This window comes from Mauremys reevesii, linkage group 7, assembly GCF_016161935.1.
Source record: "Mauremys reevesii isolate NIE-2019 linkage group 7, ASM1616193v1, whole genome shotgun sequence".
Lineage (NCBI taxonomy): Eukaryota > Metazoa > Chordata > Testudines > Geoemydidae > Mauremys > Mauremys reevesii.
In genome coordinates this window covers 29,034,716-29,050,884 of record NC_052629.1, presented here as the reverse complement: position 1 = coordinate 29,050,884, position 16,169 = coordinate 29,034,716, and the positions used below count along the sequence as shown (strand labels likewise).

General features: G+C 46.1%; 1 protein-coding gene and 1 long non-coding RNA gene across 2 annotated transcripts; both read right to left on the bottom strand.

Moving 5' to 3' along the window:
• Nucleotides 1–795: 795 nt before the first annotated feature.
• LOC120368817 (homeobox protein vent1-like) lies at nt 796–4,674 on the bottom strand. Its single transcript, XM_039481410.1, has 3 exons — nt 4,310–4,674; nt 3,817–4,049; nt 796–2,951 (listed from the first exon to the last, which is right to left on the bottom strand). Exons 1-3 carry the CDS (start codon nt 4,563–4,565, stop codon nt 2,592–2,594), a joined length of 849 nt encoding a protein of 282 aa, XP_039337344.1. The 5' UTR covers nt 4,566–4,674; the 3' UTR covers nt 796–2,591.
• Nucleotides 4,675–12,509: 7,835 nt separating this feature from the next.
• LOC120369131 lies at nt 12,510–15,276 on the bottom strand. Its single transcript, XR_005582942.1, has 3 exons — nt 14,793–15,276; nt 14,175–14,228; nt 12,510–14,053 (listed from the first exon to the last, which is right to left on the bottom strand). It is a non-coding gene; the product is annotated as an uncharacterized LOC120369131 (long non-coding RNA).
• Nucleotides 15,277–16,169: the final 893 nt, after the last annotated feature.

Here is a 16,169-nt window from a genome sequence, read left to right as displayed (position 1 = left end):
ACCACTGACTGATTCATGTGTGCAATATACAAACTTTGGCAGCCGTATATGGACATGCTTCAATGGACTTTTTCAATTGTATTTAACTTGATTAAAAATACACACCTTTTTGTGCATCAATAAAGGGCCAGTTTTCTAATCAAGTTAGTTCAAACAATTGAAAAGCCCTATTAAGATCTAGCACAGTGGTTCTCAAACTTTTTTACTGGTGACTCCTTTCACATAGCAAGCCCCTGAGTGAGACTCCCCCTTAAATATATTAAAATGTTTTTAATTTGTAACACCATTATAAATAGGAAGGATGGATAGCTCAGTGGTTTCAGCATTGGCCTGTTAAACCCAGGGTTGTGAGCTCAATCCTTAAGGGAACCATTTAGGGAACTGACATAAAAATCTGTCTGTGGATTGGTCCTGCTTTGAGCAGGGGGTTGGACTAGATGACCTACTGAGGTCCGTTCCAACCCTGATATTCTATGAAATGCTGGAGGTAAAGCAGGGTTTGGGGTGGAGGCTGACAGCTTGCAACCCCCCCTCCCCATGTAATAGCCTTGTGAGCCTGAGGGGTCCCAACCCTGATCTAACATATAAAGCCATGTTAACTAGTTGCAGTGAGGCAGGAGGAGAGTCTAATATGCCTAAGCAACAGAGTTTCAATTATTGTAGCCTGTATCTTAACAAGGCTTTCCAGTTGTGTTACACCCTTTGCTCATTGTAGTCATAGAGTTTAAGGGCAGGAAGGACCCCTAGATTGCCCTCCTGTCTATCACAGGTCACTAAACACAACCCAGCTACCTCCATACCAAGCCCAACAGCCAGAATTAGACTGAAGTATTACAGGCCTGAGATTAAACTATTTCATGCTACAGGCAGAGACATACTCATTGTGGCTCTGTTGATGCCTTAGCACAGAAGCAGGGGGCTCTGATCTCGAATTTCCTCCATACAACCAAGATTAGTCAGTTCAAAACGTTATTTCAGGAGGAAATGAGTACAGCTACAAAAGTTACATGGAACATGCAATAGTGCTCTGTCAAGTCCTTGTGCCAGATTTTTAAATTAAAATTAATTTAAAAAGGGATTTTAGTCATACTTTAAGGCAAAGACTTTCAAGAATATATGTTATGCTCCAAAATCCCAATTTAGTTCCTAAATAGGCTAATTTTAAGAGTGCTAAGTACTGAGCAATTTCCGCTGAAGTCAATTGGAAGCAAATCCCAGCATCTATATCTCATTTTTGCCCTATAGGAGAAATAGTAACAAATATTTACCTATCTCCTGAGCTTGTCAGTACACAAAAAAGTTGCACCATTTCCACTGTTTTGTAATTGATTTAAATGGATAAAGCCTGTGTGAGCACACACACACACACACACATTTATTTAGAAGTTGTTTATAGCACTGTAGTTTAATTCAGTAAATTACCAATTTAGTTAAATCAATATAAATCATTTGTCAATTGATCAGTGCAACTATTCTATGTTCTACATTTGTAGAACATTTTGAGGTTCTTGGGTGGAAGATGCAATGGAAGTGTAAAACAGTAATTTATGTTCACAAAACAACCCTCCTACCCCCCATAAATTTACAGAGAATCCTATTATAGAAGCACTATGCAGTACTGAGGTCACAAAACAAGTACATTTTATGATTCTACTCTTTAAATAGTGTATAAGTTTTAATTTTCACTGGCTGTAAAAACAGGCCAGCAAACACTTGGATGAGAATAGGAAAAGTGGACATGGGCAAAAGTCACAAATTGCATAACTGCCAACTCAGGATTATGTGGTACATTGGAACTAAGTTTATAAATGGTCTTGTCATCCTTTCCTGCTCCTAACTGGACGTTCTATGTGTATCATCTCATCAGAAGCCAGTTGCCAGCTTTCTGATTATAAGTACTACCCAACCAACAATTAGCAAACCTGAAACCTAATTGTGTCTGGTTTCTGTGCTGCATATACACAGGAAAAACTATTAGATGAACATTACAATAACAATGCCTCCAGATTGATGGTTTCTTCACAGTTGATAAGGTTTTGCTATAGGTTAAATGTTTGCATAATATTTTAAAGTATAGGACTCCAGGGGTAGGTTGTGACCCTCTACAACAACGAATTTTATCTCAGCCTTGCCTACATGGAGGGAATCCTAGTGTAGACAAGGCTGCATGACCAAACCCATAAACAATTTGTGTTCAGCACATGTACATTAGGGTTCTCACCAGTGCCAGCAGTAGTTCCAGTGGAATTCTCCTCCTATGGACAAACTAATTGTCAATATGGAATTTATAGCTAAAGATCCTTTTAAGCATCCACACACTAAAGGAAGATAGCATAATCTGTCAGAATCCTTCAAATCAGTAACCTTCAAATTACATAGGTTGGGTATAAACCCAAGAATTAGGACCAGAGTGCCTCTAAAAGCATTCAAACTCAATTAAATACAATTATACTTAATTTAGGTATGAACCTTTATATTTAAACTTTATATTAAAAATATACACTTCTACATCAGACAAATATTTTACATACAGTTGAATCATATATAGTGTATTATATTATACCTCTCTCATATCTTCCACTTTGCTTCAGTTATAATGTTTGAAGAGGATTAAATTGTTTGTTGTCCATTTTGTTCTGTATAACTGGATGGACAGAGAATTGTGGTAGAAAGTGTTGGTGAAAAAAAGGCAGATCATGTGCCCTAAGGGGGTATGATGGGTTCGGGGCCTCATATATTTGAAAGGAAGAGTTGAACTGTAAAGCACAATTAGGAGTAAAAGGCAGAAGTCTTTGTTGCTGTGGACTAGGATAGTGGGAATAATCCTGTAACATATTTGGTGGGGTCCCTTGCTTATAGCCATAGAAGGGATCTGAAGATATGAGATTATGATGGTGGTCTTGTATTTGCCTCTTAAATTTCATCCTGCGATTCTGGAACCAGGTTTTGACCTAGAAAAAAGAGTTATGTTAAAGAAGTCAGGGTCCTAACAGAATAATTTATAAACTATTCAGAGCATCTATAACTGAACTCACTTGTGATCCATACAGTATAGTCGGAGTTAAAATAATCTGAATTAAAGCATTAATCTGATCAGCGGGAAAGTTTCCATATTGTGTAAGCGCATAATTTATTGTTTACTGTGTGCATTTGCCAGCGATAGCAACTGCACAGACCTAATCAGGGGCTTTATCCAGCTTCCATTTCAGTCAATGGGAAGTCACTGATCCCAACGGGAGCATGTTAGGGACCCAAATCTTAAATCCATTAATTGTGAGCAGCCCTTGACTGATTCTACAAGGTGTTAACCAGTGAATAGCAAAAGCTTGCAGGATCGGGGCCTTATTTACTAACTCTAAATAATTTTACTGTCCAAGTGAATATCAAATAAACTAACATTTATCAGCATCAGATCCCGGTTGTATTTTTACGTTAAAAGATATTAAGTACAAATGTTTAAGAGTGTTTAAAGATACTCTTCGGACGCATGGAAACATGGGCTTCGGCACTTTCTTTAATGGACAACATGCAGTGCCCTGCGTTTATAGTCTGTAGGAAGCAATTTGAATACCAGTCCCCATCAGCAAGAATTCATAACCAGTTAGCGTTATGCTCAGGACCCGTACGGTTTACACGGGCAGCGCTCAGCGCTCTCTTTGCTCAGGCGAGCTCCGTCCGGGGAAACCGATGCACTCGCGGGGCCCGACTGAAGCCAAGGGGCAGCTGGAGGCGCTCGGCGTCCCTGCACACGCCCCTGCAACTAGGGGAGCGGCCCCAAACTCCCCAGCCCGGCTGTGTCTGTGCCGCGGGACTGACCTGAATCTCCGACAGCTGAAGAGCGGCCGCCAGCTTCCTCCTCTCCGCCGCCCCCACGTACTTCTGCCGCTTGAAGGTTTTCTCCAGCTTGCCGACCTGCTCCGGGGTGAAGGCGGTCCGCGCCCTGCGCTGTTGGGGCTCGTCCTCCCCCGGCGACGAGGGGATGCAGGAGGCGGCGCTTTCGCTCTCGTACCCGGAGGACTCGTCCGCGCTCACCCAGCCGCCCTCGGGAGCTGCAAAGGCGGAGGGTGGGTTAGGGCTCCGGTGCCCAGAGGGGGCAAAGCAGCCAGATCGGGCCCCGCGGCCCCCTGGCTTGCGATCCAGCCCTCCCCTGCTCCCCCAGCCAGGGCAACAGCACTTCCTCCCCGCCACCCCACAGCACCCGCTGCCGCACCCCCGGCCAGCTGGAGGCTCTTCCTCGCGGCCGGATCAGGGCCCTACTTCCCGCTCCAGCACCAGCCACCACCTCCCCCTGGGCTCGCCTCTGACTTACCGGGACTTGCTCGGTCGTTGGGCAGCTCCTGGGGCTTGGTGTCTTCCAGCTCCTCTCGGCGCAGGCTGCTGGGGTGGAGCTGGCCCCCGGCCGCGGCTCCCCCTCTGGGTTTTGCTTTGGCCAGGCGGGGACTCCGGCTGAAGCAGGTGGGGGCCCGCGGAGGAGGGACGCAGCAGATGTGCGGCCTGCCCGCTGGCCTTTGCTCCTCGCTGGCAGGCTGGGCCGGCAAGTCCACGGAGAAGGCGGCCTCACCCATGGCGAGTGGCGGCGGAAGGAGCGGGGCTCACATGAGCTGCCTGCAGCTCTCTCGGCTTAGCTAGCGCTGCTCAGCTGGAGGGGAGGGCAAGCGGGCGGGTGGGGGCCTCCATTTATTTATAGGGGGCCCTCCCTCGCGGGCTCGTTTGCAAGTGTGAATCCACATCAAAGTACGAAGAGAAAAGAGATAACAGCTGTCAGTTAGGAGTAGAGTTCACACGTCTGGCAAATGTCTGCAGCCCCTGGCTCCAGAGAGTCTGCACGATTGTTTCTGCCCCCCTTGAAATGCAAACCTGCTCTGGGCCCCTCCTGATTCTCCCCTGGAGGGGGGGAGTGGCGGCATGGACAATTCCAGCCACACCAAACAAAGGACCAGCAAAAGGGCTTTTAAAGACAGTTACACGCCAGATAATGGCACAACGATGGGGTTCAATCATGTCCCTTCCAAACGTTGATGGACTAACACAAAAGGCACATACGACACATTTTAAATCGCATAGATCTCCAAGCAGTAGCAACCGCATCTCATTACAGCCATAATCAGGGAGCTCCTTAGGGCAGGGACGTGAATGGAGCAGGATTTTAGTATCTTTAACATGCGAGGTTCCGGTTCTATGTATGAGAACATTTATCCCCGATTAACACAATTCGGAACTCTGTTATAACAGAGATTTTTACACCAATCCTTACCTTTCAAAATGCAGATCTAAATGACGCTACCAAGTAATCCTTTGAAATGTCCTCATTAGACTGGCAGTATATATTTCAGAGGCAAGGTGGGTGAGGTAATAGCTTGTACTGGACCAATTTCTCTAGCTAGCCGAATAAAAGATATGACCTCACCCACCTTGTCTGTCCAATATCCTTAGCCCACCAGGCTACAACACTGCAAACTGTATATTTCAGGTCGGCAAAAGACGTAGGGGACTCCTGCTGAAGGGGAGAAGGAGGGATAGTCTAGCAATCTTGTAACACAAAACGGTACTACATGGTAAATAAAAGTCATGATCGATTTCCTATAGAATCCCGTCTATGTTCCCTATCAACATCAGAATCCCTTCTACTGTAAACTAATGAGCGGAAGAAATCCAAGTCCATTGTAAAGGTCGTACGGAGACGACAAAAGTCTGGGTTGGCTTGGATTTCCCAGCTCCTGGCTGCATTATTGCTGTGTTTCTGGTTTAACGGGTACAAATTCAACCCTGCACCCCTCTCAGCTTGAATTTGGCGCCAGTTGTCTAGCCAGAAATATAGCCAATCTCCAACCAACTCCTGGAAGTTTAGCGATCAAAGCAATACAGGACCAGAAAGCTCACACCTCATTAACTTCAAACTACCCCAATTTACACGTTATTTATAAAGCATAGCTTCGCCTTTGTGATGCAAGGGGCAGATAATGCTAAGAACCGCCCAGAGGTTTAATCACTGCAAGTATAATAAGCGTTATTAGAAAACCTATCACTGAGGTTTCAAGCATTTTCTGCGTTTAGATAAGCCAGTGGAAAAACATACAGCTAGCACAAAGCACAAATGAGTCGGCTACAAAAGTCACCGGGACACCATATATTCAGATTGCTCCTAACTGGGAGAGCAAACTGAAGATATTCCCTCTCTAACCCTGAACCTTGATACCAGGGCCCTGTTCTTACAGTGCTCACAGAGGCTAAACTTCTAGTGAACTCGCTGAGCCCCCGATGAAACCCGCCAGAACTGAAGGATTTGACTCAAACTCGGATCTAATGAGCAGCATATTTGTTTCTTCTTCTTCCTATAATTAGATTATTGATCTTTCTTTCCAGAAGGAAAAACATAAATGCCTCCTTCTTTCCCCAAAGGCAAGTTTCACTGAAAATGCAATGGTATGTGAGTGAGGCTGCTTTTCTTGGTTTCCAATTCCACCCTCATCCTCTGCTACAGATGTCTTAACACAGGGAGCTGCAGCAGATTATGAACTTGTACAGATCTGTATCACAGAGTTATACTATCTAAATGCAAGGGGCCATTTAAGCACAGAACTTTCCAGGAAAAGTGTAAGAATCTTTCCTAATCCTACCAAAGCACGGAGATTCAACTAAAGTTGCAACCTGGCCCATTACATCCAAGTATCTATTGGGTTTCTGGGAGCTGGGCTGGCGGAAGCCTGCCCGATGCTAAAGGATTCACCCTCCCCCCCCCCAGCCTAAGGGGAGGATCTACAAGACCTCAGAAACCCACTAATTTCGGGGGACAACTGATAAAAGAACAGGGACAGGAGTGTGGTCAGAGGGTCATAAGAAGGGAGCCTGATGGGGACACCAAGCAGAGAACCCCGGACAGCACCCACTGCTCCTCGAAGAGGTCAAGGGAGCCAGTGGATGCTGCCCAGAGGAACTCTGCCCAGATACTTGAACGGAGAGAGGATCGGAACCAAGCCCCACAGTCACAGGAGTCTCCATTGGCCAACCTCCTCTCCCTGGTTGCATACATGGCCATTTTGGCCAGGTTGAGGAGGAGGTTGACCAGGAGGTCCTGCTGCTTTGTGGGGCCACGGATAGGGAGTGCATAAGTAGGAGGGCAGCAGGGCCTTAGGAACAGATTTTACTCAGCACCCGCATTTCGGGAGAGCTGCATACGCTAAACATGGCTGAATATCAGGCCACATGAACCTAATTTCTTAAGAGGCCTTCTGAGAAGCGCTGGCTGAGCTGGCATGGGAGTGGTGGTTCAGTAGAATTTACAGGTTCTGGCTCCACTATGTGTGGAAATAAAGCAGCAGCAGCCCTTAGGATGCTGTTTTCCCCGATCTTTCCTTTCTCCCTGTAATTCAGATTTAACAAGACATTTTTTTTGTTCTATTTATTTTCCAACCCCAGATGGAAGTAGGCTTAAAAGGCTCCTGTGCCCACCCCCACCCCTTTGCTGTATTACAACTAAACTATTGTGATTAAACACACCAGTTATAATGGCACACACCCTGTCCTTGGCATGACATGACATGGCCGGGCAGCGTCGCGGTAAGAAAACAGGTTAGCTACAACCGTGATTGAATCATGCCAGGCGCTCATCCGGCTAGTTCGTTCTCATCCACAGCTCCCGGACTGGGGCTTGTTCTATTCGTTATCCCTGAACACACCCAGGCCAGCCTCTGCTGCAGCTGCAGCAGCTGGGCGGGGTTACTCCGGCTGTCCCTTTCCGCTCCGCCCCAGGAGTGCTGGAGCCCCCCCGAGCTCCCTGACTCTTGGCGTTTCTTCTTCCCAGCGCTGTGCCGCGATCGCTCACATCTGTGCCTTTGCGACGCTCCGCGCTCTCCCCCCCCCCCCCCGCGTTATCAAAAGGGACCAGGCTCCAGCTGGTTCCCTCCGAGCCTTACACGCCGCTTCCTCACACCTGCCTGCTCGCGGCGTTTCCTCTTCCCGAGGACGTTAGAGCAGCTGCTGCTACCTCTGAGCTGGAAACCTCTAAAACGGACTCGGCTCCACTGCGGGTGGCGTGTTCGGAAACACCCGGACCCAGTCTCAGACGGTTTAAACAGTGAGGGCTGCCTGGGGCTTTTCATGGCCGAGCTTTAGGGGCACTGAGCAAGGGAGAGATTTCCCGAAGCTCCTGCACGGCCCTGAGCCAAGAGAGCAACCCCTACACAAGCGTACAAGGCAGGCTGGGCTCAGACAGGCTCGAAAGCCCGAGGGGCCGCCCGTGCGAAGTGGCACTGCTCTGCGAGGCTGATACCGTAACTCTGCAGAGGCCCCATGTCCATTTCAAAGGCTCTCCGCACGGAGGGGTCAGTGGCTGCCGGAAATGGTGCTTGCAATAAGAAATACCAGCAGGGCAGGCGATTCCGATCTTTAGAGTCCCTGAAGTCCCTCCAAACACACACACATATAACCCGGGGAGCAGCGCAGAATAAAAAGGGAAAGGCCTGGGCCTCTCCCTTCACATCTGCATCAGCAATAAGCAGAAACTGTCCCAGAGGCTAATTGAGTAGAAGGGAGTCATTTTTAGCCCCTATTTGTTTAGAGTGCTACCTGCTCTTCAGTGTCTCTCCACCTTTCCAGACTACTGTACCCCTTTCAGGAGACTGATTTGTGCTGCATACCCCCAAGTTCCATGGCACTTAAAAACTCTCTTACAAAATCAGACATAAAAATACAAAGGTGTCACAGCCACTATTACTACTTTTTCATTTTTACCATATAATTATAAAATAAATCAATTGGAATATAAATATTGTACTTAGAATTCTGCGTATAGTATATAGAACAGTTCAAACAAGTCATTGTATGAAATTTTAGTCTGTATTGACTTCGCTACCGCTCTTTATGTAGCCTGTTGTAAAACTAGGCATATATCTAGATGAGTTGATATATGGAAAACCTCTGCGTCCCTTCCCCCCCTCAAGGTACCCTTAATTGAAAACCACTGCTCTACAGACATGTCATAGCTGGACTTGTGGGTGGGCCTCTTGGCATATTCTGAAGATGTGCTCTTTCTGACTCAGGGTCCAGGACAGGGTGACAGAGCCTTCCCAAAAGTGTGGGGGCCAGCAGGGACCCCTGCCCCCTCCATGGCCCCATTCTGCCCCTTCCACCTGAGGCCCTGCTCCCGGACAAGCCAGAAGCCAGAGCGGGCCAGGAGCCGCAGACCCTCCACCTGCCCAGGTGGGGAGGCCAAAAGCAGTCCCCCACCTGTCTTCCCACCCCTGTTCTCGGTGGCAGGTAGAGGGTTTGCAGAGGGTTTCCCACTACCTATTCCCATGGTAGGTAGGGGGTTTGCAGCTCCTCCCCAACCCAGCTCTGGCCAGGGAACAGGGCCTCAGAGCCACAGCCCAGCCATAGTAAGAGCTGTGCAGCTGCCGGGAGGTGTGGACCCTCCACCTGCCCTGGGAGGAGGGTCTGGGGGACAGGGACACGGGCCGGGGGCTGCTCTCACCCCCACCCCCATTCTGGCTCCTGGCCTGGCCAGGAGGGTGGGGTCTCAGGGGGAAAAGGAGGGGCAGAGAGACCTTTGGTGAAAAGCGAACAGGCTAGGCTCATCCACTTTCAGAAAGTGGGAGGGCCATGACCCCTGCCCCCACCGCCCAGTAAGAGGTTCTGGAGGACCCACAAGAGGAGCAGCAGCTTGACGCATTCTATATATTTATGTGTGAGGATCTCCCTCTGGATGCAGAAAATACAGGTGTCTGGAGTTCATGAACTATGGCAGGTACATGCCCGTGCTCGCAGCTCCATGAAGCAGCCACCAGCTAATATCTCTGGTGGGCCATGGGACCTGAGTGGAGTACCAACTAGCCAATGGGACTTCCTCACCCTCTTTAGGTAGCAACCTGTCTTGTCTCTGGGTGTCAAGGTAGGACATGTGGGTGAGGAAGTGGATGGTATGAAGCATGAGCACAGACAGGCATTTCCTGGGTATGGTCTGGAGTCAGTCTGGCTGGATGGTGTTCAGTTAGGGTTAGCATATGTCTGGGTTTTCCCAGGCATTGCCTCTTTTTTTGATCATCTGCCCGCTGTCTGGGCAGATATTTCAAATAACAGGCAATGTCTGGGATTTTAGAAGAGCAGTCATTGCAGCTCAGAAAGAGCCCTGATTGGTCCGCTGCCTGACTGGTCCCTCCCTGCATCTGCAGATGACTGGTCCATTCCCCTGCAGTCACAGCTGCTGGATCCCAGCTCTGAGGTGGGAGGTCCCAGAGGGAGGCACTGACTGATGGCTGGCACTACACCCTGGGCTTGCGCCAGCCACCCTGCCATCACAATAGGGAGCGACACCTCCAGTGATTATGTCTGCCACAGATAACCCCTCTATCACTCCCCAAATACCCCTCCCAATATGCATGTACCTCTCCCATACCCCTCCGGTATCCTATTCAGCACCCCCAGGGTACCCCTCCCAGTACACACACAGACCTCCATCACCCTCCCAAATACACTATCACTGAGGTTCTGGCTGCACTTTTCCTCATGGCTCCTGCTCTGTGCACCCCACAGAGTGTAAGTCAGTGTATCATAAATATTGATAACATGGAAAAATGGTAGGGAAATATTTAGTGTCAAGATATTTACATTTTCTGTAAATAAATAAATAAATAAATCCATGGCCCCACAAAGTCACAAGACCTCCTCAAGAACCACCTCCTGGGGATGGCTAAGTCAGCCATTCATCATACCAGGAAGAGGAAGCTGGATGGGGGATACTCTGGACTTCTGACACCTTATACATTCATGCCTCTGGACAGAGTTCCTGAGGGCAGTGTCCACTGACACCTTAGATGCCTTTGAGGAGCTTTGGACATTGTCTTGGGTTCTCTGCTTGGTGTCCCCCCAGATCCCTTGTCATTAACCTTTACCTCATTCCCTTGCCTGTTTTTTTCATTTGTCATTCCCAGAATTCAACAGTAGCTTGGGTTCAGGGGTTCTACCACCTTAGCTGAGGAGGAGGGCCTACACCCACCTGTCCCATTATTACTAATAGTACACATGTGTAATAGGAGTGAGATCTTAGTCTTGAGGAGCTTACAAATATATATTTATACAAATATAAAACATACAAGGGATAGAATTTATAACCAGACCAGTGCCAGTGCTACCCCATTGTGCACCCTAAGCAGGAATATCCCCCACCCAACACATACTAATTAATAGGGGACCCTCTTGAGCAGCTCAGGGGCCTAAGCAATTGTTTAGTCCACTTATGCTTAGAATTGTCTGTGTTTATAACTAAAGCCAATAGGATGGGATGGAATGTGCCCATCTTCTGAATTCCATGATTTTTGTTGTCACTTTATTTTATATTTATGAATAAAAATAGTAAACTATGATAATTTGATTCTCATTTTTGAAAAAGAGAATCCATAACTTTCACATAACCTCAGCATACACAGAAAATGTAAATATCTTGACACTAAATATTTCCCTACCATTTTTCCATGTTATCAATATTTATGATACACTGACTTAATTCCTTCAAGTTCAGCTTCAGAGGTTCTGCTGTCTCTCTTGTAAAGCGTAATACCTTACAAATATAAAATATGTTTCAGCTCCCAGGGTTCCATAATGACATCTCAGTTAGAGGCATACAACACTACAGAAAATCAATCATATCTGGGGTGGAGGACACTAGCCAAGAGGCAAATAGTGCAACAACAGGAAGGGAAATTTTGACCAAGAGCTTTGAGACAAACCCCTAGTCTGGGGGTCTTGGTACTAATAAGATCCCCCAGAAGGACATTATATGGTGGAACCATGTAATGAAAGAAATAAACCTCTGTTTGGTTCCTTTTCTGCGTCAGTTGTCTGATCACAGCTGCTGCATGGTGCACTGAACCCAGGGTAGCAGTGTCTGAGGCAACCAGAATATGTCCAGGGGCTGCAGCAGCAGCTCATCTCCATATACCTTGGCATCCAATGTCACAAGAAAGCCCTTACTGTTCACACAGACAGGGCTATGTTAAGGAAAAGTCACACACAGCATACTCTGTGATACTTTCTTTTTCAAGGGTGGAAGGGCTGAGTCAGCCCAGGAGAAATTGGGCCTTATGCTGCTCTCAGGGGTGTTTTGCTATTGGGTTCATTAGAAGCATGGCAGGAAGAGCATCTAGTCCTGTATATCACAGGCCACTAACTGCCACCCAGTCACCCCAACACCTAACCAACAACCAGAACTAGGCCACAGTATTACAGCCTTTCGGTGATTAAATTATTGTCTGTAACAGGCAGAGAACAGGAAGGACTAAGGTGCACCAATACCCAAGGCCACTGTCAGAAGTGAGAGAGGATTGATTAAATGAGATATACCCCGAGGAGGATATATATTTTGGATGAGATCCATATATGTTATTTAAATGCACACCAAGATTCACTCTATTGATGCAAGGGCATAATAGTTTTATTGAAAGAGAACAGTTGTATTTCCACCCATAGACCTTTCCCCGGGCACATAATATGGCACAAACCATATCCACCCCACTGGAAGGCGCCAGGAGTCTAGGAGCATCTCACCCGGCCGGTTTTGCTGATCAAAGGGACCCAAACTGGGGAAACTCTCACTGTCGTCAGCCCCTTCAGCTTTTATTGTTCTTAGACTTTCCATGAGAGACAATGAATCCCAATACTTCACTTAGGCACACACATCGTTATCTGCTCAGAGGGACAGCTTCCTTTTAAGTATGGCTGATAAGAAAATTGATCACTGTTTGTAACGCTCACTGCGCCCCTTAGAAATGCTAACCAGTTTATTCAGCGAGGCTTTGATGTACTGATACATGCTATTAGATAGTCAATTAGGCATCAACGAGATTACTTGTTTAAGAGTAAATGCCTTTTTATTTGAAGTACCCGTGAACACTAACCTGTCCATTGCCCCCTGACTCCGTTGGTTGCAGCTGGAGGCAGAGTTCTGGTAACATTATGGGGATATTGCAGAACCGTTTTAAAATACAATTTAAAAATTCGATTGCATGTTGCAATATGTCAATTTTCCTTTTTGGACTAAAAGAACAGGAGTACTTGTGGCACCTTAAAGACTAACAAATTATAAATAAATTTACAAACTAACAAACAGTCTTCTACTCTGAAAACGATTTGGACAATCACATCACAATTGTGGGAGTGATCATTTTAAAACCGGATTTTGAAAATCTCATTTAGCTCTTCGAAAATTAATACCAAAGGATGACCAAATAAAGCAAGAAAATGTAATGAACCTAAAGTCTATGCTTCACAACACCCCAAAACAGCTGAGGGATGTCCAAAGAACTCCGACACCTTTACAGTATGTTGTTCAAATGTGAAAACAGAGTTACTATAAATAATAAATACGAAGTTACCTGGGTTAGAAATAGATCTTTGTAAAAGGGAAAGGCTGAAACGTGTCTTTTTTGATTACAGAATTATTTTGCTTTTGGGTCCATTAAAATCACAGCACAGAATTTTTTTCGGGGGGAGAAGAAATCCTTTTCCCCACGAGGTTTGTTTGTATGTAGCTGAAAGGAAAAGTTAACAGGCTTTGCACAGATCATGTACTGAAACCTGAAGGTCTCTCCTCCCCCTTCTCTACTTCAAGCCCTCAGGGCTTTTCCAAGTTAATTGTCATCTAATTGCCTATCAAAGAGAGAGATAATGGGCAGCAATTAGATCTAATGGCCCTGCAGTGTGAGCTCTCTCCCGATTAGCACACAGCACGGAATTGCTTCACCTGGTTTGAAAACAGGTCCCTTGAGTGGCTCCACAGAGTCTGCGAGCAGCAGGGGTCCAAATATTCTGGCCAAACCGCTACTATCCTGGCAAACTACTCTGGCCAAATTGGATAACGGCGGTTAAGCAAGCGCAGGCTGCAGACATCTCTGACATTATTGCCTTGCTAATTAAATCATGTTCCCCACGCCGCCGGGGCAGAGATGATTGGCAGTAGAACTTTGAAGTCACTGCTCCAGCGCTTTTGCATTCTAGCTTTTTCCTCCATCGTATTGAATCTCTCCGCGCAGATCCAGCTACCCATCAGATGTGGGGTAAAAAGCTGAGGGCGGAACAATAATAGCAGTTTCACTGCGCTGCTTTTTCAAAGGAACAAGTAGCAAACTCGCTTCCACTCCCCAACTACGTTACTTTCTAAAGTACAAACGGAAAAGTTGACTCACTGGCATCACGCTGTCCTCAGGGAGGACTGATCGCTTATTGTGCCTGACCCCCACCTGCGATTAAAGAGACAAAAGGGGATGTTGAAATAAGGGACTTGCTCAAATCTGCTGTTGGAAAAAACCCACCCAACCCTCCTCTGCAGCGTAATTCAGGCACATTTTAGTTGCTTTTGTGTATTAAGGCGTGACCTCAACCTCTCTATCTCTCTGGCCATTTGGAAGTGCGGACTCAAAGTTTGCTGCAGAGAGAGGACTTGCCACTGGCTCAGCAGCTCTAATTCCTCTGTCTACTTGGTGTCCAGTGTGCCGCATAGCAATTGATCATCTCCCTCTGTCCCCGAAGTAGTTGCACTTCAGTGTCCCAACCCAAGCTTATATATAATTATTAAGCGCTGTGGGTTCTTTGGGGATGGAATTCGCTACAGTGTATACTACACGTTAAACGTGTTATTATCAAACTTCAGCCTTCCGTTCACAAGAAAAAAATTAAACACTATGGCTGGAAAAAAAACTTGCAAAAACAAAAGAGAGCGGTATTTGTTTTTGCAGCTGCAACATATACCATATAATCACGCTTAATAAAACTTATTTGCACCGTTCTGTTTCACTGAAACTCACTCATGTTTCTCGAGATGTTTAGTTAAATCAGATGTTGCCAGATACAACTGGTATTTGTCAGGTGGAGGCCAGAGTTGCTATATTACCCTCGGAAGTTTAACCCGGTAAAAGTGTCTCCCATAGTCATACAGGCAGATTTTGGCATAAATCGGGCCACCGTTTCTAGTTAATGTTGCCAAATGCTAGAAGATTTCAAGGCGGTTGTTGAATAGTCATTATGCAAAGTGCTCATTAGCACCTTTTAACTGGTGACAGGGTGTTTCTGCCCTGTCTTTCTTTTCCGCGGTAGTTTCCTCCCAGCGCCCCAGACCAACGTCAAAAGGACTCCCGTTCAGGAATCATTGCAACGCACAATCATCTGCTGCATTGTTTTCACGCACCCAGGCCTAACCCTTACAGCTAAACTTTGAAAAGTATCTATCACAAATGAATATTTCCAGCTTGCTGAATGTAATTACCACAAGTGCAAACAATGTGCGTGCATGCAACACACACACAGGGAATCGAGAACAATGGGGTGTTATCCCAACTGTATGATTTTGTCGTTGAAGGGAGAACGCTGGGAATGCAATTGTATGTATGCACCCCATAGCAAGGCAATACGCTTGGGGTTATATTACTTCAGTTTTTTTCCAGTCAGGAAAAGCAGAAACCGCCCACCCCCATCCAAAAAAGGCATTTTGAAGCTGAGTTCCATGCCCCGTTTTATAGTGTATGGCTTTAGTGAGTTATTCCAATCTTTGCCTGTAAAGCAATAATCCCATGAAGTATATGACAGACAAAATAAAGCAGATAAATTTAGAGGTTTTCATGTAAACATGCATATTTATAGACATTGACTGTTTGACCCTCCTTAAAATTTGGCCTCTTTAGCCCTGATAAGAAATCTACCATATGAGAGCTTCCTTGGAGATATCTTAATACATTCATGCATTTAAGAGGTACAATTCATAATCCAAGAAGATTGATCAACAGAAGGAAGATGAAAGCCAATGTAGCTACTTCAGGAGGACAAATGTTGCATTTCAGAAATAACGTTTAAATCTACAACTAATTTAGGTTGCATTCAAAACACTTTCCTCAATCAAATCCACTCATTTTGCTTTTGATTTCTTAAAAGGTCACACCAATAGCAGGCAAACCCCTAGGCTTATTTCTTATAGCCCAGAAGTACATTTAAATCCACAAACCTCTATTTTTCCTGCACATCTATTTTGAACCCCCCCCAAGCAAATATTAAGATGGAGTTTTAAACCCAAAATGTTGACATGTTCCCTGAGTTGAACATTACAGAGAATATTAAGAGCCATATTTAAAAAAAACCCTCGAAATATGGGTTTAGCTTCCAAACTAGGGACCCTGTTCAGAAGACCAAGT

Bases quoted from the DNA above. Each gene is read 5' to 3' on its own strand.
- LOC120368817 (XM_039481410.1), bottom strand. From the start codon at position 4,565: ATGGGTGAGGCCGCCTTCTCCGTGGACTTGCCGGCCCAGCCTGCCAGC. The intron at 4,050-4,309 runs GTAAGTCAGAGG...CCGCCTTTGCAG, and splicing joins CAACGACCGAGCAAGTCCCG to CTCCCGAGGGCGGCTGGGTG. The intron at 2,952-3,816 runs GTCAGTCCCGCG...TCTTTTTTCTAG, and splicing joins TTCAGCTGTCGGAGATTCAG to GTCAAAACCTGGTTCCAGAA.